We start from the raw sequence: 15,958 nt of genomic DNA on the forward strand, positions 1-15,958 counted from the left end.
GTACTTGCGAGTCTATCTGGCTCCAAACGGCTATGGGTATCCCTGCATTCGTCAATCCTCAAAAAGAAAAAAAAAACGTGAAACCAAGGACTCTGAATCCAAAATAATTGTCCCCTGAAATTGCAACGAAATTCACGCTCGTGCCGTGCTCGTGAGTCAAATCGAACATGAATTTCACGTGTTCGTGGTGATCGCAATCATTTTGCATTCTTTTGTCTCACACAATTCACTCCAGAGGAAGATACTCGAAGAAAACTAATGGAATTCTACAATTGAAGAGTGCAGACAAAAGATCGTCCCTCGAAAAAAAACGTAAATTAATTTAGTTTTTCCCTACTGTCTCATCCATCGAGCGTGGCCTCGATGACTCTCCTGAGTTGCGTGTAAACAAGCGTTATCGGAAAAGCATCGATCAAAGTTTCAGTAAATTGGTCCAGAGTGCATTGATCGATTGATCGCTATTGCTTACAGCGAGTATCAAACTTCCCGTCGTAATCGAGCGATCGATGACGGAGTATTCCTCCTTTCTCTCCTTATTCTCGATCGTTACGAGTCACGAGAGTCAACACTCTGTGATCTATAGTCACAGTTACCAATACGATAAAGAACGTTCGGGTTAACAGGTGTGCAGATCTCGTAAATGAATCAGCAGTTGATGCGCGACGTATCACGAATTTGTAGAGACTCTCTGATGGTCCAGGGACCCAGAAAACGTCTTTTCCCTCTTTTTAACCGCCGTAATATCAGAGAAAATTCCATTTGTCAAAAAAGTTGATTGTTCAAAATGGTGAGAGATTCGTTCAAGATAATTATCAATTTTTTACTGAAATTAAAATTCATTTTTTTATCATTGTGTATGGAATTGAGAGTGAGAATATTATCCCTTCTCTGAACAACGATCTTTGGCATGATGGCCGGCAATTCAATCACATATCTGACCTCAACCAATACTCTAGTAGACGTTCTAATTTTTCCTTTGAAATTCCAAGGTAAATTAGTCTGGAAATCATGATGATCATTCTTTTTCAGAAAGTACCTATTTGGGGCTGGATATTTGTTTTTTTTTCTATTCGAAAAAGGCGCCTGATCCAAGCGCGTTGAATGACCTCCATAAATGGCACCCTCCGATAAACGCCCTTGCCCTTCCTTTGTATCGCGAGGGTGAAGAAATCGTGTGGTAATTTATCCGGTCGATAAAAGTTAAAAGGAATTCCCAGCGGAAGAGTGGAAGGGAAACAGTTTGCTGAAGCATAAAACGTGGAACTTGGAATATTTGTTTTTTTAGAGTTTCATGTATTCGAAAAAAGTTGATTACAACGATGAACGAAAAGTCCATAAAATAAAACCGAGTCTACGTGCCCCCATTTTAAAACTTTCGTTGAGAGTTGAGAGCTCCGCATTACGAATTTACTCCTCGTAAACAGTACGCTCATGATTGCTCGTTGAATTTTAATTGGCTGACAAATTTCAAGTTCAATGTAGCGAGAAGAGATCAAAACATTATGTCAGAACTGCGCCAAGTGGTGGATGCAGGAACACACAAACTGACGCAAATTTATTCAGTCTGGCCAGAGAAACGTGAAAGGAAATTCCGAATAGGAATAGACTTATATGCGTCTGAAATTCTTCACTCGAAAATCTTATCTTCGTAGAATTGTGACATATCGCATCAAATCGACCTACTTTGCAGTTCCAGCATCTTCAATCCACGATCCATTATTCCTGATATTTACAATTCAAACTAGAAGTGAATAGTGATCGCCTTCGTTCACTGTTTTATCATGAAAATGAAGATCAGCAAATTTGTTTTTTCGAATTCACACAATCTTCAATGGGGTTCAAACTTTTTATGCTTGAACTTTGATCACTTTTTTTTTTTCCGTGCGAAACGTTTGCGATCACAAACAGGGTTTCTCCCTTGAAAAACTGTGCAATTGTGCAGGGTTTCAAAAACTTTTCAGATTAAGGTACATACAGTCACAACAAATTTTCGCATGAATTTATCAACTTTTTGCAATTTCATGGCATTATCTAAAGCACACGAATTGGTTTTTCCATTTTTTTTTTGTCAAATTTGCCTCAGTCCATGTGTGCTGACAAAAACATTATATGAATCTCGATTCAATATACTGCACGCTACGTATAGCGTATGCAACTCAGTCATAGGAATCTATGAAAGTCAGATGAACGGATGAGAGAACGAGCCCGGTGCGTAGCGATGTTCCGTTCTTGGAAATCCGGTTGACCGAGATGCCAAGCAGTGAAACTCTTCGACGTCGCTGCATCATCGATATACATGACCACTACTTCGATGTCGAATAATGTGCAACGGTATGGAGGGGCCTGTACATGTCTCAAAATAACCATTAATTGAGATTATCCTTCGTTTCTTGCGGAATCCTTGTCGGATAATTGGCAAAAGCTGGTCCACCGTGTTTCCGATGAGAACTTTTATCTCGAGAAATGAAAATGGAATGGAGTTGATGAAGATTGCACGAAATTTATACGAAGATATCACCGATGGGCTCCATCTCGGAAACAAGGAATGGAAAAATTGAAAAACAATTATGACATTCGGACTTTGTGTTGTATTAGAAAACGAAACCAACAGATTTTACTTTTGCCCCTTGCCAAATTTCCCGCAAATATGAAAAAATTACTTACCGGTACTGAAGAGAACTTTTGTAGCTGCGAACGATCGTAGCGAGATCTGTAGACGAGAGTGTTAAAGAAATACTATAGACTGCGCTACGAAACCTAATTTTAAACTTTGTTTCGTTCAAATTTATTTTCGTCTTGCAAATAATTTTAATCAGAAAGATTCATAATCGAAGAGTGAATTTGCGAGTGGAGCATATAACCAACAATTTCTGTTTGGTTATTTTTTTCGGTTTTTTTTCTTACGATTTATGGAGCAAAGGGGATTAGTTATTTAATAAATTTTGATGGTTTGTGCGAGAAAAAGGATTATCAATGTTTCATAACAGCGAATGAATTTGTCGTATGTAGAATGTACTTAGGACTGGAGTATTTACTCACTAAAACGAAGATAATGTTACACAGCTATTTATACAAGTCACGTATTTTAAAAAATTACAGTAACGACGTAGTCACACATTAAAATTAATAGCCTATGTATAAATTAAATCGACTTTATACATATGAATGTTTGTAAATAAATTCACAAAACATTTGCCCAAGTTTTTAAGCTCGATACTAATAATCATTAAATCGTTTTCCCGAAAGATTTTCTTCACACGCAATTTGCAACGAAATTCGAATTGACGAATTTTTCGCTTTGCACCCTTGACTAAAGTTCAAATTGAGTATTTGTCATCGTCATCTATCAATTGACTCTTATCTCGAAGAATTCCTCGACGAAACATCCTGAGATTAAAATCCGGAAAGTTTCCTCGATATTACGTCGCGAGGTCGCAATATCTCGATGACGGATTCACATTATCGATCGTCCTTTTCATCCACTGATCAAAACCGATGCTCAAAGTGGATGATCATCGAAAATTCGTTCCTCGACCACGTTTTCCTCATTGCACTCTTTTTCGTCATCCTCGAGACGAGCTCGCCGATCGATATTCAGTGACGAAACCTGTACCCTCGTATCTTGCGATAAGGCATGGGATACGGATGGTAATACGTGTACGATATGACCACTGAAACACATTACATTACTCTATAATATTTCATGTATCAATAAAACAAAACGATCTTTGTACATTTCGAATAAAATTATTTTTAATAATCCACTCGATTCGTGGGACGAAAGGTTGATCGAAAGTTTTTATATTTACATTGCTGTAAACTAAAATCGATAAAATTTATCATTTTTCTGAAATAATTCGAATGTTTCTGCCTCCAAAGTATTTCATGAGAATATTTATAAATATAAGCATTTATCATCGGGAAAATGGTGGTTTTTATTCGATAAATTTTGACTTTTTCTCTGACACTTCATGCTTCTCAGAATATTTAACCGAACGTGTATTATGAATATTCAAATGAATAATTTCAAAGAGCAAAAAATAGTAATTCTTTCAACGTGAGCACTGGATGAAAAGTGCAAGTGGAAGTAGCGAGTATGCGGACGATTTACTTTGCGTTCTTCCGGTCGGTGAACGCGTTAAACGGTTTGAGATTTCAAGAGTCTCAAACGTCACAGAGCGACAATCACCGGAAGAAAAAAGGTCTTTGTCCACAGGGCTCTCCTGGCTCGAGTGACAGAAAGAGCCCGCGCGTATGTCATGAAAGGAAGAAGAAGGAAAACACACAGACAGCCACATGCACATATAGAAAATTTATGTACACAGCGTAATGAAGAAAAAGCGAAAGAAATGGAGCACTCGAGGTACGCGGCGATACGACGTGTTGCTACAAACGCTTCTACCAATTTTCGTACTTTCGCTCACTCGTGATTGCTGTATACGTGTGAATGGAAGTAAAAAAAAAAAAAAAAAATACAATTTTTGTAAGGCTCACGAAAGTGCACGAATAATGAAGTGTTATTTCAACAGAGATTTTGCGTGGTCGTATTTGAAGCTGTGCAATGTCTCGCGTATGCGAAATGTGATGCAAATTTTTCTTTTAGTATTCGTGCGGAGATTTTTCAATATATGGAAACGCGGGGGTGTCTCGACGCCGCAAGTATCGCGAACAAAATTTTCGACCGGCCTATAGGCAAAACGTGCAACGAATCTGTACTCAGGATTTCAAGTCGTCGGTATTGGACACCATTTTAAGGAGAAATTACGTTATTGCCGTATAGAGTTAAGGAGGGTGGCTACGTTCGTCAAATTGATAAGAAATTGATCAAATTTGGTGATAATGTTCTTCAACATCAAGTGCGAAGACACAATTTTTTTCAAAATTTTCTTCTGCTTAGTTATCGAGTAATTACGCATTAAAGCAGATTTCTTATGCCCGGAATGTATACCTATATATATGGAAACGCTATGCTTATACACGTGAACTTTAGTGATCAATTACTCGATAACTGTACAGAAGAAAAATCTTAAAAAATTTGTATTGTCAAATTTAACTCTAAAGAATATGTTCACCAAATTTTATTAAATTCTTATCATTTTGAAATTTTTAATGTATTTAACATGGTTTAGCATGGCAACATTGTATCGTCCCTAGCCACCCTCCTTAAGGAGTTTCGGTACAGGCAATACAATGTTGCCATGCTAAACCATGCTAAAAACATAAAAAATTTCAAAAAGTTTAGAATTTTATAAAATTTGGTGAACATATTCTTTAGTGCCAAATTTGGCAATACAAATTTTTAAAGATTTTTCTTCTACACAGTTATCGAGTAATTGATCACTAAAGTTCACGTGTATAAGCATAGCGTTTTCATATATATAGGTATACATTCCGGGCATAAGAAATCTGCTTTAATGCGTAATTACTCGATAACTAAGTAGAAGAAAATTTTGAAAAAAATTGTGTTTTTGCACTTGATGTTGAACAACATTATCACCAAGTTTGATCAATTTCTTAATATTTAGACTTTTGTACCGAAACTCCTTAAGGGTCATGAAGAATTATAATGATCGAAACGGTCGCACGGAAGTTGACACTTTCGCATTCATTTCCTTTTAATAGAAACAATGACAAAAATAACTGAGTGTTCCGCCACTCCTGTTAACTACTTTTCTCTCATAACAATAGTCTTTTTAAAAACGTAATAAATTTTTCTAAAGTAAATCTTTTTTTAATCTCTCGGCACACGAACGTTCTCACCTGTGTGTGGCGTTTTAACGCTTCGACGAGACGGAAGGAAAGACCGGAAAAATGAAAGTAAAAAATGGAGGAGGCAATGTATTAAATGCGCTTTCGAGGTGGCTCGGGTGGAACGACCATGATTATCAGCCGCGGACTCTTCCTCAAGGCCTTGAAAAATAGCAAGTACAGTCACATTCTCTTTCTCTCTCTTCTTCTCTCACTCCATCTGATACTTCCGGTTTAGTTCGAACTCGGTAACGCTATGCTACGATTCGGCTGTCAAAGCGAGTGACCCGGTGAAGCGGTAATTTCTCAAAAGAAAAAGGGGCTTGATGCATTGGAATTTTCAGTTTTTTGAAAATCATCTCGTATTTGAAAGAACGCTTTTCAACGTTGACATAAAATTTTGTTTTTCTTGTATTAAACTAAGATTACAGTAAAATAGGTTTGCTGCCTCCATTGGAAATTTCCACTTCAAAGAAACTTTGGTATACGATCAAAAGTCTCCCCAAAAAATTAAACAACCACTCCGGCATTTATCTCAATCAACAATATCTTCAAAAAAAAAAAAAAAAAAAAAAAATGTCGTAAATAAGAAAAAATAAAAAATTATTCAACTCAACGAGAATTTACCTTCGCGATAGAAATACAATGTTCGTTTTGTTTTCTTTGTGCTCATTACTGGTCAGTCTATATCCTCATAAGTTTTCCGTTGAGCAGCCTGTAACCAACCGATCGTTGTATGTGCAGTCCATTGTTACTGAGGGCCATTCTTTTCGCCAAACTGCTGGCTCTTCGGTTCATTCTTTTCCAAACACCAAGGGTGGTTGCTCCTGGTGGTGGGTGATGGAGATGGTGTCCGAAGCCAGTGGGGTTGTTGAGCGGATAGGCGTTTGGCAGGACTGGCAGTGGCAGAGGAATGCCTGCGGACTGAGCACTCATTGCGTTGATGACATGAGCTCCGCCGGAATAATTCGGCAGGCCGTAATAATCGATCATTTCAATGGGTTGATGGTCAATATGATTGGTGTGATAATCAATATTAGGAATGTTCAGTGGTTCCAGGTGCTGTTGATTTCCGTCATGATTATTATCGATAAAGTTCGTCGTATCCTTGAAGGTGTCTGGATTGTTGATTTTTGGTACTTCTAAATGCGGATTCAAAATGCCTTGGATCTGAAGGGCTAACGATTGATGGTTGTCTTGATTTCCGTGATGTACTTCCGTATGCGTACTCAATTGAGGCGATGAAGTTTCCAATTTCATTCCATACGAATCGTAAATTTGACCGTTCTGCTGGTAATCATAATAATTTTGATTGTCAACGTTTACTTGGTTACTCTGATGATGAGGAGTCTCGTAATTAGACTCTAGCGCTGGCCCACTCTTCGGTGGTTCTTGATCTTTGTGCTCAGGATAATAATTAATCTGTTCCTCGTGATGGATTTGATTAGCAACGGTTGGTTGACCCGAATTTAATACTCCTATTAGTTTGGTTATCGTCGATGGGCCCTTTGGTGGCCCACCAAAGCTCTCTTCGAGGGCTGCCAAGTTTGAATTGTCCTGGCCTGCTGAGGGTGGGGCGTGTTCCTCTTCGTTAGCGTGTTCTGGTTTTGTGTCCTTCACGATCAGCAAACCAGGGTCGTTGTCTCCGCTGTCGTCTGTAAACGTTACGTCAGTAAGTCCAGTCATTTAACTTCATACGGCGAGTGCTTGACTTTTTTCTTTTGTTACTTTATTGTTTAGTTTTCACTCTCTTCCATGCTTTTTATCATTGTCAATCGTTTCTCGTATCTGTTAGTCTTGCTGTTAGTACAAACAGAAATTTGACCCTTAAAGTACAATGTTCTTCGGGGTTCCCTGTTTTTAGAAAGGAGTTAGCCTAGCCAGGACGCGGATTTAAGTATCAAAGATGTAATTTCATTCCATGTGGAATCGAAAGATCCTATTTTCGAGCATCAAAGCTTCAACACTTTTCTATCTTTGCCAGCTTGGCTAAGATATTTTTGAGAAGTTTCGTTGCACAAAGATCCATGTCCGAGATAGTGTTGATGGAATTATGAAATGATCTCGCGACGAAGGTTAAAACACTTCAAGTAGGAGTAGAAAGTCCATAAATCAGGGGACCATCGCTTTCTTTTACACAGTAATTCGTTTCAGAACTCTCGCTAATGTCAATTTTCACGAAAGTTTTGAGGAACTAGGAGGAAATTTGTGGGTGAGATGAGAGCCCGGAAACGGTGTCAACGAAAGCAAAAAATCCGTGCATTCCCACGCATCCAGACAAAGCCACCGCTCGAACTCATGCACAAAGCGAATAATTGTGAGTTTAAATCAAAGATCTTTGACGTACCGTTCGAAGGAGCGGCGTAACTGGAGTGATCAGCATTGTATGCATTGCCGGAACCGGCGTAAACGTCTTCGTTAGGGAGCGGACCATCGTAAGCGTGGTCTGCTGCAGCTGATCGGTGTAAAAATTGTACGATCATTAAAAAATTGTTTTTCAGGTTTACATTCAATGAAACATGCTAAAGTATCAAACAAATTATTCCCGATTTTCAAATCGACTGAACTCGATTTCTGTTGGACTTAGACTCAAAGCCAAAGTGACTGAATAAGAGTTCAATAAAATTTCACTCACCGGGAAGGTAGTTATTAGGTGGGTGACCATATGAATACCCAGGAGGACCATAAACTGGTTTGGATGAAGCAATTATAGCACTACTCGCCAATGCTTTACCCAACGAAGTTATTGCATCTCCGGCCGAACTTATGAACCGGCCTTTCGCCGAAACGAGGTATCCACTCCCTTTGACGAGTGCACCGCCGCCAGCGATTGCACCTCCACCAATTGCCTTGATCGCTTGTATCAGGGTGTTGATAATAGCTTTCTTAAAGTCCCAGATACTGAACTGACTTTGATACTGTTGAACAATTGAACGCTTGTGTAATAACTCAAATAAAACGACGAAATATTGTTTTCAAATTTTCATTGATCAACTCTAAAAGTTTCATTATTATACAATGCTCCTTTTAATCAATTTTTTCGTTACGTCAGCATTTCTCTTAACTGAAGAATTTGTTGCTTCGAATCACTAACATCAGTGAGCGCGAGAGAGATAGCTGCGAATTGATTGCACGATTTACTCGGACATCCTTAATTTTTTGGGAAAAATACAAGATACACATTGTTCTTTGATAAAATAAGAATAGTGTGTAACTCATATTTTCCTTCAAATATTAAGCTACTCGAAATAAACCGTGCAGCAGAATTTTTACCGACTAAATAACTGATAGATCGCCTCAAGTGCCAGCCAATTTCTAATACAAGGTTTGCGCTTGCTATGAAAAAAATGGTTCAGTAAAAAGTTTAATGACAGTCGCGAAAGACGTGATAACGACTTAGCTCAACCTGGTTTGCTACAAAATATTTAATCGCGATCATATTTTATTGGATATTTTTACATGGCTATGTACTGACCGATCTATATTTACTAGTGCATTAACCAAGACGACGTTTGGCACGAGGCTGCTCGAGGAATGACAGGATAAAGAAAAACGAATGATATATAAAATGAAAATCACCAGCGAGCTCGATTTTCCCTCCATATATATACGTAAATGCGGACGACCTACATATCTCCATTTGTCCATCGCAGGAATATAAGCGAAAAAAGAAACCAGTCGGTGAACTTTTTAGATCTGTTCGTACTCGAATAGAGTTACTGTATAAGTAGTTTTTTTCAGTCTAACGCCTTCTACGTACCGGCCCGAGAGTATCATTTTCAGGAAATCAATATGCGAGGATTTTACTGAGAATTGAAAAATTCGAAATATTTAATCCTCGCGATTAAATTTTTTTTCTTCAATTATACTCTTAATAATAGCCATACCAAATATACTGACGTCATTATACTAACCGAATGACCATACGATCCGTACTCGCTCGGTGTATTGGACGAAGAAAGTCCCGAAACACCGCGTGATAAGCCACTCACTGCACCGACCGCCCCGCCGATCAGCTTATTCGCAAATCCAGAAATAAATGATCTCTTTATTCTGTCTTGCATAATTGCAGCGTACCTAGGATCCTGAAGAACCGCTGATGCCGATGCTCGTAAGTCGTCGATTCTATTCTGAGCCTCGTCGATTTCCTCTTGGATCTGATCTTCGCTTCGACTTGTCTGCGACTCGTTCACATCCGCAGGAATTTCCGACTGCGTTTTTTGAGGCTCCCTCGGCCTTCGGAACGTCGATAACCTTTCCAATTGTGATGCAGCACGTTTCATTAAATCCTCGTTCGACGATTCTGCGTTTCCACTTTTCGCACTTGTCCAGCTCACGGCCAGCGTTAGCAGTAGCACTGCCAGCTGTTGAAAAAAAAAAAAAAATAATAAAATCTAACTCAATCTCCTGTCACTGCGCGAATAATATATTTTCTTTCATACAAAAAATCTACTAATTTCCATTCCTTTTGGACTATTCATCTAAATGGCAACGGGAATCATGACCTCGCATCACCTCGAACGAAATTTATCCTCCTCGCAGAATGAATATTCACTGAATTTCGCTAGTTCTAAGCTACCCATTTGAACGGGAACAGAAACCACGATCTCGTAACGTGTCCCCTCGAACGTAGTTTCCATTTCTCACCTAACATCAACTGATTTTCATTTGTTTCTAGTTATCAATTCCAATGGGAACAGAAGCAATGAATAAACTTATAGTCAATCTGAAAATTTCAAATAATCCCTGAAATTCAAATCTGTCTGCAGAATAAAAAAGTTTTGTAGAAATCCAAATCCAAATGTTGTTTTGTCGAAACCAAAAGGAGTCCACGAATCATAGGAAAAAACTCGAGCATGATTTGCGATGGGTTACGTATTCATCAATCGATTTTTCCTGTTTCTCTTTTTTTAACAAATCAATATCATCGCAATTATATTTTACTTTATCAGAATAAGACAACGATGAGCATTTTTTGACGCGTACATTTTTCGACGAGAGATGAAGAATCGGTCAAATTTTATTATAGAAACTTAAAAAAAAAACGAATAAGGACGTAGTACGACAGCATGTGATAGAACGAGAGGGATCGGTATTTTGGTACGTAAGGCAACCCGTACAGTCGCGATATCACATTTCCAATATGTCAGAGAAACTGGGCCCCCGACTGAAAGTCCGAATAGATGCACACGCTAATTAAATTATAGCCCAGCCGTTGAAGCCTCCGACCCATTTACTTTTCGTACTATTTGCATAACTTCCATCGAACAAATTTCACTTACGATTCATCGGATCTAAATGGAGACCGATAGAACAATATATGGTAATTTCATTCAAATATAAAAAGTTATTCCCTACCATTTACGTTCTTAAGGGCTTTTAACTGGAGATCCAAATATTTACTCTTTCTGTACAACATGTGAATCAATTGACATTTGATAACAAAATTTTTGTTCTTACGCCTCGATCCAATAGCTCATCGTTCTCAAGTTATGAGTTGTAAGTTACTTAAAATTTATATATAAAAAAGAGTTGCAAGGCCCAGAGAATGTCTGATAAAAAATTTGTGCTCAATTGAATTTGTTTTTTTCTTGGTTTATAAAAAAATACATAATTACAGCAAAGTACATTAACCGGCTGCAGAGAAAAGCGGTAATTATTGTGAACACTACATTGTTAAGTATGGGTATTGTTTCTTCTCCACGGGTATGGGGAGTTTTGTTTCTTTTTATTTTTTCATGTTCTAGATTGAAATTGTTGGCGTCCACAGGTATATCGTAGGAGGCAAAGTTTAAGCGTGGCAAGTGGAGCGACTCTGGTGAAAGTCAAGGAGGAAGATCATGCCCATCTACTCATGTGCTCGAACCGCCCATCCACGATCCGCGACGAAAATCGCATTATTATATTTACAAGTGCGTCGTGTGTGCGTGCTCTCGTACTTGTATTTACTCATCAGATTTTTGTGCAAAAACTCAGTAGCATTAGCCGATTGCTTCATAAATCATATTGAATGTGACATTCCTTTCCTTCCACGAAGCTTTCAGTTGTGCAAATTAATTTTATTACACTAGCCAAAAATGTATGTCGCAGTAACAGATTTAGTATAATTTTGGTAAATTTTTAAAATTAAATGGAATTTCAGATGATCAAATAAATGATGGTGTATTACGACTTAATTAATTTTACATTTCTCGCATATCGTGAAGTCGCTCAGTTTACTTGACAAAGTCATATCTCTCAGTGCTTGGTCATCAAAACACTGTAACAGTGAAAAAGTAGCGACAAGAAGCGTATTGTTATGAAAAATTACGGGTTTCAAGCATGTTTTTTAAATGAAAACATTATTTATGTTAGAATCCATTTGAAAACGCTATACGGAGCATTTATCAACGAAATTTCGTTGCTCGAGTAGATTCCTAATGTGCCCTCATAATGCCCTGTGATTGTGTGTTTCGTACGTCTAATTGGAAGACGTTAAGTTTTAGTTTCATAGATCGATTTTAGGTTCATCGATCGATATTCAACCATTTTTGGAAAAAATACATTACTGAAGAAGCTTTCGTGAAAATTTCATTTCCGGAATTTAAGTGACATAGTTTTGCGTATATAGAGCTTTGAAATTTTTATAGGAAAAAAGTACTAACATTAAAAATTGCTAGCAATCAAAACAATTGTCACTGTTAATCGAGTGATTGAAAATATTTTATGTCTCAAGAGACGCGGTAGGGACTCGATGCCAAGTACCAAAAAAGCTTGCGCGACTTTTATTTTTTTTCAAACTGCTATCATGGCAACACGGTTTGAGTAAAGAATCTGAATGCGCGAGACGATTTTTCTTCATAAAGTCAAACTTACACGCATTAGTTGAGATTACTTTCATTAAAGTTTGTAAAATATTTAAAAAAAAACGTTCAACTGTAAATATGAAAATTGAATATTGATTCCTGTAACTCGATTTTTTTGAAGAATTTTTGAAAGGTTCGAACGTTGGAGTACGTATGCGAGAGCACATTTGCGAATGACGTCCTTGATCTTGCGAACACTGTGAATAGCGGAGAAGCACGATTTGGACGTTCACGCGCGACCCAGATAACGGAAGTTGGAAAGGAGCAGACGAGCCTGGTGCTATCGTGGTGTGTGAAAATGGTGTGGATTGTGTGTGTGTGTGTTTGCGTGTGTGTGTGTATCAAGATCCGCAGTAGTGGCTCGATACCACGTATTTTAAAAAAATACACATTGAAACACAGTGACTGAGGCGAGCACGTCTTCCTGCTCTCACTCAAGTTTTCTTTGGACGTTAATGAAGTTCTGGATGTTGAAAAAAGAGAGTCGTATCAATAGGTAGGAAGAGCATGAAGTATTGATGAAACCCTCTTCGATTGAAAAGTTCATTCGAATGATTTTGTTATCTCCTTTTTTAGTGGGATAGATTTTTGTGTATTTATTTAACGAAAGAAGCATAAAAACGTAAAAAAATGTTAAAAACTTTTGTGGAGAGGAAACGTAATCCTGAATACTAAAAACCTGAATTCAATCTTGAACCAGATTTTTCTTTCGTCGATGTCCAAACTCAGTGAGAGTTTCGAAATAAAAAAATTTCTTGCATTAGTTTATTTACTGTGCGTACACATTCATTAGGGCCTTCGATCAAAGTGGTCGTTTTGACATGCTTTTTTTCCCCTGTTCGAATCGAATGGGATTTCCCCGAAGCATTCCAAAGAAAGGTGAAAGGATATTAATCTCATGACTATATTTGGACAAAAAGAATGTTTGCCTTTCCAATTTTTCGAAGCAATTTCATCACATTCGAGCGCTTCGATTGCTCAAATCTGTTGATCTGAATCGATGCATTTTCGTTGTTGATCAAATCGTATTGGAAAGTATATAAAGATTTTCCTGTATATTAATATTGTTTTCCAGCATTTAGAAAGTTCATCATATTAATTTTGTTTTCCAGCATTTAGAAAGTTCATCGAATACGAAAAATTTCAATAAATTCAAATTTTTTTTACCGTTCAAATCTCATCCATTTTTGACATTTTGATAAATTAATATTCTTATGACTCTCTTGAAGGGAGACTCCCTTGACGGTTAAAAAAACTCAAAATTTTGAGTTTAGTGTTCTTAAGAACGTTGCGAGCTTCAGCTGTGCTTGTTTGTCGACACAAACTCACGCTACTGTCATTTTCTATCGATTTTCCCTCACTTCATGAATAAAACTCAGTCTACTTTGTGGAGCAGAGTCAGCGCAATTATAAATTGAGGAAAAAGCTGCATCGGTTTTCTAATTTCAGATAAGAAATCGTATTCTTCAGTATGAAAACGAAAGACACATTAATTGTCCAGTTTCTCATGAAGTAGAACGGTTCAAAAAAAACACGTAAGCGGAGCGAGTAATTCGATATGTTCAATAATACATAGGACTCGTCGCACCGGCGAGGAGAAGAAAGGTTACGGGCAAACAGCAACTTTCTCGCCGAGAGTTCCGACTTGTAAATGGGTGGGTCGAGCGAGTCGTGAGGCTCATCGTGTGTAAGTAACGCAGCGAGATTCTCCGTGGTTCATCAAGAAACCAACAAATCAGTTTTGATACTCTCGATCGTGAATGTTTGAAAACGTTTGCTCGTGTGAAATTTACTTTGACGTGCAATTGCATTGACTTCATGAACTTGTTACTTTTTAGAATCACGCAAAATCCACGGATCAGGAAATCGATTTGTTTTCGATAAATATTTCATCGGTTTGATCAATTATTTTCGTGTGTGTGGCACAATCAAAGCGTTTATTCGCGATCGCATTGAAATTATTTTGTTTTTTATTTCGTATGAAAGTTAGTAGTTGGCAATGAAAATTCGTTTGAAGCATTAATAAGTAATTTTAGATAGACAGTGAATTATTGACATTTACGCTGAAAAACTTCAGAGCTTTCTATTTTTAATATCCTCAACTTTCCACGTATTTTACTCTCGCGTAAATCATTTACGAAGTTTGCAATCATTTTGGAGTAAAAAAGGATCGAGTTGAACTTTTCTGGTGGAGATGAGTCAATCGTGGACTTTGAAATACCGTTTTAAGGCCATGATTTGCAACTCCGGTAAAATTGAAACAATTTTCAGAATATGCCTCACTTTGATGATTCTTAAAAATTCTGTTTTTAATAACGTCGTAAGAAAAATGAAAATTCGACGACGTTGAAACTTTCGAGAAATAATCCGTTTTTTTTTCCTTGCATTCTGGTTACAGCTCCAAAATTTCTCAATAATTCTCGTCATTGAATGAAATCCCAGATTCCTGTTACTTCCTACACGTCAGTTTCCCGTTGCCATTAGCACTTCGTTTCATAAATGCATTTCGGAATAAGATTTCCAGGGGCATAAACTGCACAGAATTTCACGAATAGAAGCACTTGGCACAAAATTGCAATAACCGATAACTGATTGATCGAACGACGAATTATTTCCGCCTGCGATCGTGACGGAGAATCTTTTTTTATTTCGCGGAACTCGCGATCCTAGCGTGTATGTACCTTCATGGTGGAAGTTCGCGATATAGACTCTCGGAATAACACGGTCACTCTCACTTAACTCACTGAACGGCGCCATCGTCATTTCCTCTACTTATATCGACTCCCACTTCGATTCGAACTCTTACCAGAGTCGAGACACATCGCATGCTTTTGTTTTTTCTCATCCTGGACACATCTTCCGCCTCTTTGAGGGCATTCAAAATATTTGGAAGTGGGGCACCATTTGTATGGCTCGTTGGATGCTAACTCGACCAACTTTTCGTTACTTTTCGCTGCTCCTGTACGCAATGGGATTTACTCAAATGCAAACCAAATTTTTATCCAATATACGGGGTGCGAATAAAATAAATGATCATCACAAGCTTGAGTATGATTAAACGAACAAAAGAGTTTTATATCAAACTGCAGGTTCATTTTTTTCGAAAGCATTGAAATTAAATGATAAATGAAGAAAACTCTTCTAATAACACCAATTTGTTGTTGAATCAACAATTTTTTTCTCAGTGTATTTCAACCATTTAGGTTGATTCCATTTTTTTCGAATTCTGACAAGTAAATTGCTGAAACTACAGTTGATCATTGGTGAAAAAAAGTTACTGTTCGAATTCGTTATTGTGTTTTCTCTATCACCGAGAAATATCATCGTTTTCATTCATTTTCCTCAACGATGATTGCATAAACAAT

General features: G+C 37.6%; 1 protein-coding gene across 1 annotated transcript; it reads right to left on the reverse strand.

Moving 5' to 3' along the window:
• Positions 1-3,013: 3,013 nt before the first annotated feature.
• On the reverse strand, positions 3,014-15,322 carry LOC122411647 (uncharacterized). Its single transcript, XM_043420623.1, has 6 exons — positions 15,275-15,322; positions 9,663-10,112; positions 8,384-8,666; positions 8,096-8,203; positions 6,376-7,403; positions 3,014-3,671 (listed from the first exon to the last, which is right to left on the reverse strand). Exons 1-5 carry the CDS (start codon positions 15,278-15,280, stop codon positions 6,433-6,435), a joined length of 1,818 nt encoding a protein of 605 aa, XP_043276558.1. The 5' UTR covers positions 15,281-15,322; the 3' UTR covers positions 3,014-3,671; positions 6,376-6,432.
• Between the last annotated feature and the right edge of the window lie 636 nt (positions 15,323-15,958).

This window comes from Venturia canescens, chromosome 1 (assembly GCF_019457755.1).
Source record: "Venturia canescens isolate UGA chromosome 1, ASM1945775v1, whole genome shotgun sequence".
NCBI classification, from domain to species: Eukaryota; Metazoa; Arthropoda; class Insecta; order Hymenoptera; family Ichneumonidae; genus Venturia; species Venturia canescens.

Bases quoted from the DNA above. Each gene is read 5' to 3' on its own strand.
- LOC122411647 (XM_043420623.1), bottom strand. The intron at 8,667-9,662 runs GTTAGTATAATG...ATTGTTCAACAG, and splicing joins ACGGATCGTATGGTCATTCG to TATCAAAGTCAGTTCAGTAT. The intron at 7,404-8,095 runs GTACGTCAAAGA...TAACGTTTACAG, and splicing joins TTACGCCGCTCCTTCGAACG to ACGACAGCGGAGACAACGAC.